Raw genomic sequence first — 12776 nt, forward strand, 5'->3', positions numbered from 1 at the left:
TAAATACATAAATAAATCTTACCACTTTTGAAGTGGAATGTCATTTAAGAACAAATAAAAAAAGTTGAATTAATAATCAATTTAAAGAACTAAATTAAATCCCCAAAATCCCTTTTTACCCTGAGTAGGTGGAGTAAGAGAGATGTTTGGTAGATAGTCTCTAGAGGAGTGTATGAGGCTATTATGTATAAAAGCTGAGGTCCTGCTCTGTAACACACAACTCCTCAGAGTAAGCCAGGACCAGCAGGCACGATGTATGTGAACGTGGTGTGGATGATGGCTGCGATTCTCTCTTACCCCATGCTCACCCTGTGTGACCCACTGTAAGTAGACACACACACACATACTGTACACACACAAACAAAAAATCTGAACATATTATTTTTACTTATTATTTATAAATTTTACTGTACTGTTAGTGTTACATGTGTTACAATAAAAAAATTACTGTAAATACATGTATAACATTAACAGGAACGTCTTGGTGGCCCCGAACCTGCTGCGGGTGGGCACACCTGAGAGAGTGTTTGTGGAGGCTCAGGATTATAGTGGAAATGACCTCAATGTAAAAATCACTGTGAAAAACCATCCACAGAAAACTACAGAACTGACATCTGTTTCTGTCATCCTCACTGCTGGTAACAACTACCAGGCTGTTGTAGACATAACGGTGGGTTATTTGAGAGTGCTATATTTGAAACTAGAGGATCACAAAGAGGGTTTATTTTGTCGCCACTGACCTCATGCCTGCAACATAAATTCTATTATGACATTTACTTTTTAGAAACATAATCCAACTGTTTAAATATTAAAATCTTAAACTTGTACAATAATATTTTTTTAGGACTTTAAATTTAAATTTGGTGATTTCTGAGGGCACTTGGTTCCATTGGATTTTAGTCAGGAGTATTAGAGTAAAGAGGGCTTAATACAAATGCATGTCACACTTTCATAAATTTATTTGTAATTTAGAAATAATTTATCGTTTTCTTTTCACTTTACAATTATGCACCATTTTGTGTTTGTCTATCACATAAAATTCCAATAAAATACATTTACGTTTGTGGTTGTGAGGTGATAAAATGTGCAAAAGTTCACGGGGTATAAATACTTTACAAAGACACTGTATTATGCTGTATACAGTACATACAGTATAAAGCAACTGTGTGTCTCTTGAGTGCACCATAATCTCTTTGATTAATTTTCTTTTGAAAATATTACTGTAAAGTGCATGGTTCTGAAGTCATGGTTCTCAAATGCAGCAAAACCAGTGTCAGCGACAGCAACAGAAAGATTTAAAATTTGAAAGTAAAACAAAAATGTTATTAAACTACAAAAATGGAAAATCAGCAAATAATTTCGCTCCTGTTTTGGTTGCAAGAATCTGCAAACAATATAATATCTATGATAACTCAAACATAATCATTTTTAAATAAATAATTCTTAATAAATAATCATGAATTACTACTCTAATTATGAGATTTGTGATTTAGACAACAATGTAGAAAGTCATGGATCCTATGCAGTCCTGCCTTAAGATGCTATTGGCCCTGAGGCTTTGTAGGTTCAGAATCCTGTAAGCTTATACGTTTCTGTTTTTTTTTATATATATATATATATATAATTCCTTTTTTTCTTATATCATTTTTGTTTTATAGGCATCATTCTCTAACTTCTTCTTCTCTGACGGTTTGACCTAACTAGCCACAAGCTTCACTTGTAACTCACACTTAAATATGTCAAAGACTAAAACCTTTCCTCTACATCCTGGTAGGCTGCTATGGAGCCTACCCTATTGTACATAGGATCAATCAGCCAGAACCGTGGATATTTGACTCATTACAAAAAAAATGTGATTATGTTATTGGCTCATAATAGGCCCCAGATCTTCATTGCCACTGGAGATTCAGCCAAGATAAGCCAGTGCATTAAGGGAGCCTAGACCCTATACTAGGGACTTGTAGCTGAGAAATTTTCACAATAGCAATGACAAGTATCTGAGGTGCTTATGTTAGCATGGTAACGCACGCAAGAAGTTTTTGTCAGTAGAAGTTTCGTTCACCGACATTCCCTGCAAAAGGAGCAGGTAGTAGGGAGCACCCTGTGAAGTACACTGGAATGGAACGCAGCCCTAGTGTCCAGCACTGTTCGGCGATTCTTCTGCTCAAACAAAGCTAATTCAACTAATCTGTTTATTATTAGGTTCAGTGGGTGTATCTAGGTGATAGCCAATTACAACCTGTGCTGGATACTGGCCTTACAGGACTGAAGCTGAAGTTCTCGTTTAGTTTACTTAACTGCTGTTTATATCCTCTTATTTGACGAAATAACAAAATATATATATTTTTAATGGAACATGACAAAAAATGTACATATTAGATCATGTGGATTAGCTTATTGTCAGGGTTGCCCCCTAGTGGCACACAGCTGTGATTGCTTGTGAGTGCTGTGAGTGTTTGCACAAACACTGTATGGTGTTTTTTTTTTTTTTTTATGACTGCACTTATTATGCAAACTCCTGGTGTTCACAATATGGCTGTCTTGTGATCATATTATTTGTTCCTTCTTGCTATCATTTCCAACCTCATATCTTAATTTTTAACCTCGTTTGTATTCGGTTATTTCTTAATTTTATTATTTTATTATTTGCTCTTTACAATTTTTATGAATAAAGCCTTATATCTAACAGTTAATTTATAATTTATAATTATCAAACGATAAAACAAATTGTGTAATGTTTTTGTATATTAGATTCCTGACAATAATAACTTCTTTAGTGATAACCCTCTGGAGAAGCAGTATGTCTACCTGCAGGCTCAGTTTCCCTCTGTCCTGCTGGAAAAAATGGCCCTGGTCTCCTTCCAATCTGGGTACATTTTTGTTCAGACAGACAAGAGCATCTACACACCTAAAAACTCAAGGTAAAGCAGTCTGGACTCACTAATGAAACACTAAATGGACTGTCATGTACGTTGTTTCGTTTCACTGTGTACTAACTGTATATGGTTGAAGTGACAATAAAGCCTACTTGAACTTAAATGTAGCCAAAAGCTAAAAAGCTTTTCATATAAATTCATAAAAATTAAAGTCAGTTTTCATGGTGTAATAGAGGTAGAGATTGAAATTGAAGGTAGATGCAAGAGCAGATCAGGTTTATTCATTATATTACTTTTTTTTTTTACAAATATATTAAAAGAAAACTAAAACTACAAAAACTAGGTAATCACAAGTACATGTCATAACCATGTCAAATACAAGACAAACATGCTACCAGAGACAGAACTTAAATACCCATCCTCGAGAGACATAAACTCATGTATGTGTGTGTCTGTGTGTGATCTCCTGATTTGCAGAAGTTGATGGGTAATGTCATTCTCATGCATGGCAAGAGTGGTGCCCTATTAAGTTACATTAAATAAATACTCACTGATTCTCTCATTTATTATCCTGTACTGGATAACAGGAGGACTGGCTTTCGAGATGACTTACTAAATAATATATAATATTAATATATTAATTAAATACTTTAAATAAATAAATTAATTAATGTGACATACATACTTACATAAGAACTTTTCTTGACCTGTCTGTATACTGTATAGTGATTATCTTTATTCCAGTTCGTTACAGAATCTTCTCACTGACTCCTGATCTGCAGCCCTTTGACCAGACCGGCGGAATCTATGTGGAAATCATAGTAAGAGCTCAGACAACAACTCCGCTATACCCACACGGAAAAAACCTATATAAAACATATATGTTTTAATATAGGTTTGATATAGGTTTTTAATATATGTGACATATATAAAATTGGCCGTTTTCCTATATTATATGTACATATATGTACATATATGCATACATACTGTATACGCGTGTGTGCATATATGTACCCATATAGACATATATGTGACATATATAAAATTGGCCGTTTTCCTATATTATATGTACATATATGCGTGCGTGCATATATGTACCCATATAGACATATATGTGACATATATAAAATTGGCCGTTTTCCTATATTATATGTACATATATGTGTACATATATACGTGCATACATGTACCTATGTGCATATATATATGCACCTATATTTTTACCTAGATATTAGTAAAATTATTAAAATCCATAGCTGTTAGACAACATAAATAAAAGCCCAAAATGTAGAAATTTTTTTTTTTTTTTTTTTAAGAACAATCAAATAGTAAAAGAACAAAAATAAGACAAAAAAACTCAACAGGAAGAAAACATATATATATATATTTTAAGGACCTTCTCAGCTTCGTGAGCTTTGAATTGATAGATGTGCCTGTCTGCCCTCGGGTGGCTGCCGGCCACTTCTTCAATGTAGCATCTAGAAAAGACAAAAATAATAAGACAGTATAATAATAATAAATGATTATTTATTAAAACGTTTATAAACATCTGTAAACTCCATAAGGCATTAGCTTAGCCACCGGGAAATATCATGTTTGTGCTACATACAGAAAGGCAGCATGTTAGCATGATTTACCTAAACTATGTAAATGGCATTGAAAGCCAATGTGTCACACAAGCTGACAAGAGCTAGCTGAAGTGAGGAAAATATTTACTAATATTAGTTTAATATTATCAGAATAAGAGTTATTTAAGACTTAATAACTTACCCAGTGTGTCCTCCTGGATTCTCTCTTCAAAATGCTCCCGTTCGTGGTCAGGGCCACACAGTCTTCTTCTGAGGTAAATGTAAACTCCTCCCACTTTCCAGAACATTCTGAAGAGTTTCCTTGTCCGGGGGCGTGGCCTAGTATGTAAATTAGCCGGACTAATTTCCGTGTGATTGGCGTGTGGGCGTGTCCTGCCTCGGGTCATTAGCAGATAATGCGACAGAAATTCTAAAATGTGTTTTTTATTTAGTTAGTTCTTAGTTATTGCCTTGATAATAGAAAATATAAGCACATCATGTATGACACCAAAGTGAGATATGAGCTAAAATGACCAGATCCTGCCATGAGATATATAGGAGACATATCTTGTATGTACATATAGGGCTTATATGTGGATATAAAGAAGCAATACAGGAGACCTATATGGCCTGTATATGCACATATATGCACCTCAATTTTGCCTATATGCAGCATATATATTATCATATATATGCATATATACTGCATATAGGCCTTCATATATGCGCATATATCCTCATATAGGTCAGGATATATGCGCATATATCCTCTTTCAAGATGGCGCCGGTGAGGTCGGCTGCCGTCACGACTGCTCCGACCAGATTTTCTTTGTTTTTGTTCTTTAAGTTAGTTCTTACCGTTTTAAAACCAGTCAAATTACCACCATGGAGTACATTAGTTATGATAGAGACACTCTTGTTTCTATTGGTATACAATGTACTCACAATTCGACGTTTTTAACTCCGGATCCGAGCTGGCCGAGTGAGATCCTGAGGGACAACAAAGGACGCGACGCGAAGCGGCGGCCCCGAGGGAAACGAGCCGGCGTCAGGAACAGTCTGAGAGCCCGTGCACACCGCACACCTCTGCCTAGCATCCTGCTCGCCAACGTCCAGTCACTGGAAAACAAGCTCGATGACCTCAGGGCCAGGATAAAGTTCCAGAGAGACATTCGGGACTGCAACCTCCTCTGCTTCACCGAGACATGGCTGAACCCAGCGGTGCCGGACCACGCCATCCAGCCGGCCGAGTTCTTCTCGGTTCACCGCATGGACAGGACGCGGGACTCGGGGAAGTCAAGGGGAGGCGGCGTGTGTTTAATGGTGAACAGCAGCTGGTGCAACAGTGCGAGTGTTGTTCCTCTCACACGCTCCTGCACACCAAATCTGGAGCTACTGTCCATCATGTGTCGTCCTTTTTATCTACCTCGGGAGTTCACATCGGTCATAATCAGCGCCGTTTATATTCCACCACAAGCGGACACGGACACTGCCTTATGCGAGCTGCATGAGGCACTCACACAGCAACAAACACAACACCGGGACGCTGCGCTTATTGTGGCGGGGGACTTTAACAGTGCCAACCTCAAACGTGCAGCGCCAAACTTTTATCAGCACATCACCTGCCCCACCAGGGGCGAAAGGACACTGGATCATTGCTACACCACAGTCAAGGACGGTTACAAGGCACAATCTCGCCCTCCGTTTGGTAAATCCGACCACGCCGCCATCTTCCTCATGCCAAAATACAAACAAAGGCTGAAACAGGAAGTTCCGGTTCAGAGGGAGGTCGCGCGCTGGACGGACCAATCGGTGGCCGCGTTACAGGACGCACTAGATGACGCAGACTGGGACATGTTCAGAAACAGCTCCGATGGTGACGTCAGCGTGTTTACGGAAGCGGTTGTGGGATTCATCGGGAAACTAGCGGATGATACCGTGGAGAAAAAGACTATTAAAACATTTCCCAACCAGAAGCCGTGGGTGGATAAAACCATCCGCGACGCTCTGAAATCTCGCACCGCTGCCTACAACACGGGACTCGCGTTGGGGGACATGGAACCATACAAGGCTGCGTCATACAGCGTCCGGAAGGCGGTGAAAGAGGCGAAGCAGCGCTACGGGAGGGAACTAGAGTCACAACTCCAACAGAGTGACTCTAGGAGCCTGTGGCAGGGATTAAGGACAATAACGGATTATAAAGCACCAACATCCGGTATGACGAACGCGGACGTGACTCTGGCAGATGAGCTGAACACTTTCTATGCTCGCTTTGAGGCTGCAGCTAAAGACACTAGCGATGCTAATGCTAGCGGCGCTAATGGCTGCAGACAGGAAGTCACTGCCAGCACCGGAAGCGCGTTCATCATCACCGAGCACGACGTGAGGAGAGCCTTCAAGAGAGTGAACACCAGGAAAACAGCAGGACCAGACGGCATCTCAGGCCGGATCCTCAGAGCCTGCGCAGACCAGCTAGCACCTGTGTTCACTGAGATATTCAACATCTCTTTATCTCAGTCGGTGATCCCCACATGCTTCAAAGAGTCCATTATTGTTCCAGTCCCAAAGAAACCTCAGCCTGCTTCCCTTAATGATTATCGCCCTGTAGCCCTCACCTCAGTAGTGATGAAGTGCTTTGAACGCCTGGTCAGAGACTTCATCATTTCTTCACTACCAGACACACTGGACCCACTACAGTTTGCATACCGTCCAATTCCACGGACGATGCAATCTCACATCTCCTCCACACATCTCTCACTCACCTGGACACTCGGAGGGGGAATTATGTGAAAATGCTCTTCATCGACTACAGCTCTGCATTTAATACCATAATTCCCTCCACACTCACCACCAAGCTGGAGCACCTGGGACTCAGCTCATCCATGTGTCAGTGGATCTCCAATTTTCTGACTGGCAGACCACAGGCAGTAAGGATGGGCGTCCATGTCTCAGCCTCCATCACTCTCAGTACTGGAGCCCCCCAGGGTTGTGTTCTGAGCCCCCTGCTGTACTCTCTGTACACCTCTGACTGCGTGGCCACTACCAACTCCACCACCGTCATCAAGTTTGCTGACAACACTGTCGTGGTGGGCCTGATCACCAACAACGATGAGACGGCCTACCTGGAGGAGGTTGGAAATCTGGAGAACTGGTGCCAGAGAAACAATCTCCTCCTGAACGTCAGCAAGACAAAGGAGCTGATAGTGGACTTCAGTACAAAGCAGGAGAGGAACTACCAGACCCCCGTCATCAACAGGAGCCCAGTGGAGAGAGTGGACAGCTTCAGATACCTCGGTGTTCACATCACGCAGGACCTGACATGGTCCTGTCACATCAACACCGTGGTAAAAAAGGCCCGGCAGCGTCTGTACCACCTCAGACGCTTGAGAGACTTTAGACTGCCCTCCAAGGTGCTCAGGAATTTCTACTCCTGCACCATAGAGAGCATCCTGACGGGAAACATCACGACCTGGTTCGGGAACAGCACCATGCAGGACAGACGAGCTCTACAGAGGGTGGTGCGATCAGCTGAGCGCATCATCCGCATCGAGCTCCCTGACCTGCACTCAATCTACACCAAGCGGTGCTGGACCAAGGCCAGGAAGGTCGTGAAGGACCTCAGCCATCCCAACAATGGACTGTTTACTCTGTTGCGGTCTGGGAAGCGATTCCGCTCCCTGAGGGCCAACACAGAGAGACTGAGGAGGAGCTTCTTCCCGCAGGCGATAAGGTCTCTCAACCACACCACTAGGCAAAACTAACACAATATTTTCACAATTCTCAAAATCAATTAATCAATCTTTATACATCAGTGGACAATATGGACAACTCCACGCACATCACATCTACACTACATGTTCACGTTTACATTCTGGACCATTACACAAAGTCACTTTAATAACCATTGCACAGAGTCACTTTTTCTATGCATACTTGCACAAAATTATAGTTCTATGCATACAATATATTTCTATTTTCATGTTCTATTTTTTCTAGTTAAATTTTTATTTAAATTTTTTTATCATATTTCGTCTATTGATATTTATTACTTATAAGTTTTAATTCTCTTTTTAAGGTCACTGGCGGTCGTGTAAGCATTTCACTACATTTCGTACTGTGTATGACTGTGTATGTGACAAATAAAATTTGAATTTGAATTTGCATATATACTGCATATAGGTGAGGATATATGCGCATATATACTGCATATAGGTTTCATATATGCGCATACAGATGTGGTCTTTAAAAACGCGCGTTTTCGGAAAAGGGATCCCACGACTTACCGCGAGTGCGCGCGGCAAGCTGTGAAAATGCCCTTCAATACCTGTAGGGGGCAGTCGTGTTTCAGTCTAAAGTATTGTGTGTCTACTGAAGCCGAAAAGTGTTATGTCTCTTAGGCGCCCATAAACAGAGCGACAGAGCTCATAAACGTGTCAAGCTCAAACTGTTATGTATTTATTCATCATTTTCATTCAGAATTATTATTATTATTAGAAGTAGTTCTCCAAATTTATTATTATTATTATTATTGTAACGCACCCGCGCGTGTGCAAAAGGACTACAAAGATGTATGACGTTAGCCTATATTTACGCGCTTTCAAAGCAGACGGGTACTGGTGGCTCAGTGGTAGGTGATTCGCCCGCTATGCCGGAGACCCGGGTTCGATTCCCAGCCAGTGCTATTCGCTAAAATACCACGATATAGCCATTACATTATCAAGTTATGCTTCAGTACTAAATGCATGTTGGCAATTGAGAATTTTTTTTTTCTTAAGCTATGAAACACATTAGCACTCACCACACAGTTGCTGTAATTTAATGATTATCATAAGCAAAAAGTGTAAAACAAAGGATTCACATTTATTACATTTTCACCCAGAGCGGGATTCGAACCAGGGTCTGGACGATTTTATAGGATATACGGATATTATACAGATATTATTTAAGCAACGCCACACCACGTGGAAAGCAACAAAAATGCTTCAATTTCATTGGCTGTTACTGAGTGTCAGCTATTCACGACTGGCCCCCCCGCGGAACACAGAATCCCCGGGCTTTGACTGCGCTTTCTCCATTCGTTATTACAGGGGCGGACTGGGACCAAAAAGTGTCCCTGGACTTCCTGGCCCACAGCAGCCCACACCATAATACATTGGCTCATTAATGTAGAGATACATTTTTAACACCAGTTACTAGTATAAAAATATAACACAATGCAGAAATCAATGCTATTTAAACATGTTATTTGAAGTATCACTGAACATATATTGGGTCAAAGAAACGAAAAAAAAGAACATCAAGACAAACAACATATAAATCTATAAAGACAATATTTTGAAAGGAATGGCAATAAAACTGAACACGTAAGCTGAAATAAAATCAGTAGCAGCAGTAGCTCACGCTAGTAAACTAGTTAATTATTTTAATTATTAGGGTAGTCAAGATTAACACGAAATATTACTGAGAAACATTATTTCAATTAATATTGACCACCATCATAATAACTAGCACAAGTTAGTGCTGCTACTAATTTTATTCTGTTTGATTGCCATTCTTTTTACTTGGCTCTGGTAGATCAGGGGAGACGTGTTGGTCATCATCAGCATGTATTATGATGTGGGATGTGGTGCGCTGCTGGATCCAGCCTCACTGTCCCTGACCTGTTATAGACAGAATCTGTTCAATTGAAGCATTTCACAGCATTTACCTCTAAAGCTTTTTCTTATTTTCGCGTAACCTTTTCTTCTTCCTGCTTTTCATTCATGGAAATTATTATTAATTTGCTCAGAAAATTCGCTGCATCGAGAAAGGATCAATATCTAAAAATTTAAAGATGCCCACGTGTGTGGACAAAGAATACAAAAGTGTATAATCTTTAATAAAGTTAGCCTAATACAATATTGTTTCCAATGCTGTAGCAAACATGATTTTGTTTTAGTCTATTCATTGAATACAACGCGACAGCGCGCTCCGAGGTGAAGCGCACCCACAGTTACTGTAATCCCCCATCTCACCTTTACAACAGGTGTGAAGTCATCAAACCGGTTTCGCTGCTGGGGGAATTCACAGAATTGGGGGTTTTAAAACAAATTAACAAGACCGAGGGGGGCGGGGGGAGTCTCGCCCGCGGAGCAATTCAGTGTAGAACCGCCACTGCCTATTTTCCACCACATCACGTACTTCCCTGATCTCGGACTAAACTCTGCGCTTTGCTTTTATAATGTGGAGCAAGCCCGAGATCATATTAACGTAGCATTCATCATTCAAAGTTATTCATATCAGTGTATAGTAAGTGTGATTTGAAAAGTGCTATAACTCCACCTGCCACAGTTTCAGCCACTGGAACAATCTGACTACATGTGAAGTGCCATGAAAAAGTATTTGCCCCTTCCTATTTTTTTTTTTTTTTTTGCATTTCTTTGCATATTTGTCACACTTATATAGGTGGAATTTTACCTTTAGGTGAGAACGTATAGGTTAATATGTATAGGTGAGAACAGCTGATTCACACTTGGGGAGAGTGAATAATTTGCATTTGAATGTTGTCTGGCATTGTAAGCACACGCAGTGACACTAAAAGAACAATAGGATTAATAGGAATAGGAGGCACTAAAGAGGAGGATTTTCATTTAGACTATAAAAAAAATAACCTGCGTCTATTTTTAGGCGTGCCAGCTGCCACTTTTTAGTCTTATAATGCCCACATGACATGCTGGTACAGAGCTGGACATAGCTCATCCATGCCAATAATCCCGTGTTTGCACCCTGCGCTATAAAATACGAGTACGACGGCCATCCGCGGACAGCAGCTCCTGCCTCCGTCCGCTCGCGCTTGCTCTTCTGGGGCGCATTCCAATTGCCCCGTTTGCATGCCGCACTTCCGCGTTGTGTGCGCGCGTCTCACTCACACCGCGTAGTAAAATCCACTGTAAACCAACAAACCCAGAGTATTTTATAGCGCGGATAAACCCGGGATCATTAGCAAGGAGAGCTCTTCTTCACTATTCGTGCCTAATTCTGCAGCCCCGCTTCTTCGCATATCTGAAGGAGAGGCCGCCTAACTAGTGAGCGAGGAGCGATATTGATTTGGGCGCACGCCGTGACAGGCTAAAAAAAAACTATTGTCCTAGAAAATGTAACAGATGAGGACTCTGATTAATGTGCAAAAACTATATAATAAAACTATATAAGACTACATGCCTTTATAAGACTTAACTTTTATTTAAGCGCACTCACAATAACGAAAAAAACGTGATTTTATAAATGTTTGAAAGCAAATAAGCTGCGCTGCTCTGTATTGTTTTTGGTGAACTTGAGCGCGTCAGAAAATGAACGCAAACGTTTTTTTAAATGGTCAGAGTCAGTCTGCTTGCTGTTTTCCCGACGCGTTTATAATCATTAGTCTACTTCTGCCGGTGTGCTCTGGAAAACTTTATGCATGAGGCTGAGCGCTGATTAAAACTATGGAGTAAATTAAAGAGGAGAATCACGATGCCGAATCGAAGTCCTGAGCCCAAACCTCATTTAAATTAAATTAACAAATACTATAAGTAAAAAAAAACAATAGCCCACGTTTAGAAACCGTTTATAAATTCTTTTCGACATGAGTTGGCCCGGTGTTATGCGCCGGGAGATTTTCTGAAGCTCCGAAATCACGGGGCATTTTTTCTAAATAGATGCTATTGTTAATAACTGATGGAGGTTTTGAGCTGTATACACACACATTTTTGAGGGGTTTAAAACGAATTAGTCCGAGCAGACCTACATGAAAGGTGAGAAGTGAGTAACTGCGCGCGCTGTCGCGGTGTATATACTGTACAACACACGTTTATCAACCTACATAAAAACGCTGCCTTTAAAAAACGCTTTATAAAAACGCTGCCTTTTGTAAAGTGAAAGTACTTTACAAGAGACAAACTGCTTTATTTTAGTCATGAATTCACAATCACATCACATTCCAGCTATTATTTCCAGCCGTGGTTAAATAATGTATGAAATAATTATTAAATGCTGGACACAAACAGCAAATATGATGATTATTATAAAATGCCAGAAGAAGCTCGTGGTCATAAAATAATATTTACTTAATAATATAATATATATAGTTCATTCATGTCTTCTGATGATGTCGACACATTTTTTACGTTTTAAATGAGATATGTTGGCATATTCACGAATCAGGACATTCGCATAGTTAACACTATCAGACAGCCTACTATCAGGAAATTAAATTAATTTAAACACCATGTAAACCGAGACATTGCCATGTCTTTTACTGTTTTGTCCCTGTTAAAACATTACAAAAAATATATAAGAAACTTATTAAAAATTT

General features: G+C 40.2%; 1 protein-coding gene across 1 annotated transcript in view; it reads left to right on the forward strand.

Annotated features, from left to right (window-relative positions):
- Positions 1-252: 252 nt before the first annotated feature.
- LOC128506546 (complement C3-like) overlaps positions 253-12776 on the forward strand; it is a 45482-nt gene continuing 32958 nt past the window's right edge. Inside the window, exons 1-4 of the mRNA XM_053477042.1 lie at positions 253-323; positions 475-670; positions 2752-2921; positions 3631-3697. Of these exons, the coding sequence (XP_053333017.1) occupies positions 253-323; positions 475-670; positions 2752-2921; positions 3631-3697 (504 nt within the window). The remainder of the gene's footprint in view (positions 324-474; positions 671-2751; positions 2922-3630; positions 3698-12776) is intronic.

This window comes from Clarias gariepinus, chromosome 18 (assembly GCF_024256425.1).
Source record: "Clarias gariepinus isolate MV-2021 ecotype Netherlands chromosome 18, CGAR_prim_01v2, whole genome shotgun sequence".
NCBI lineage: Eukaryota > Metazoa > Chordata > Actinopteri > Siluriformes > Clariidae > Clarias > Clarias gariepinus.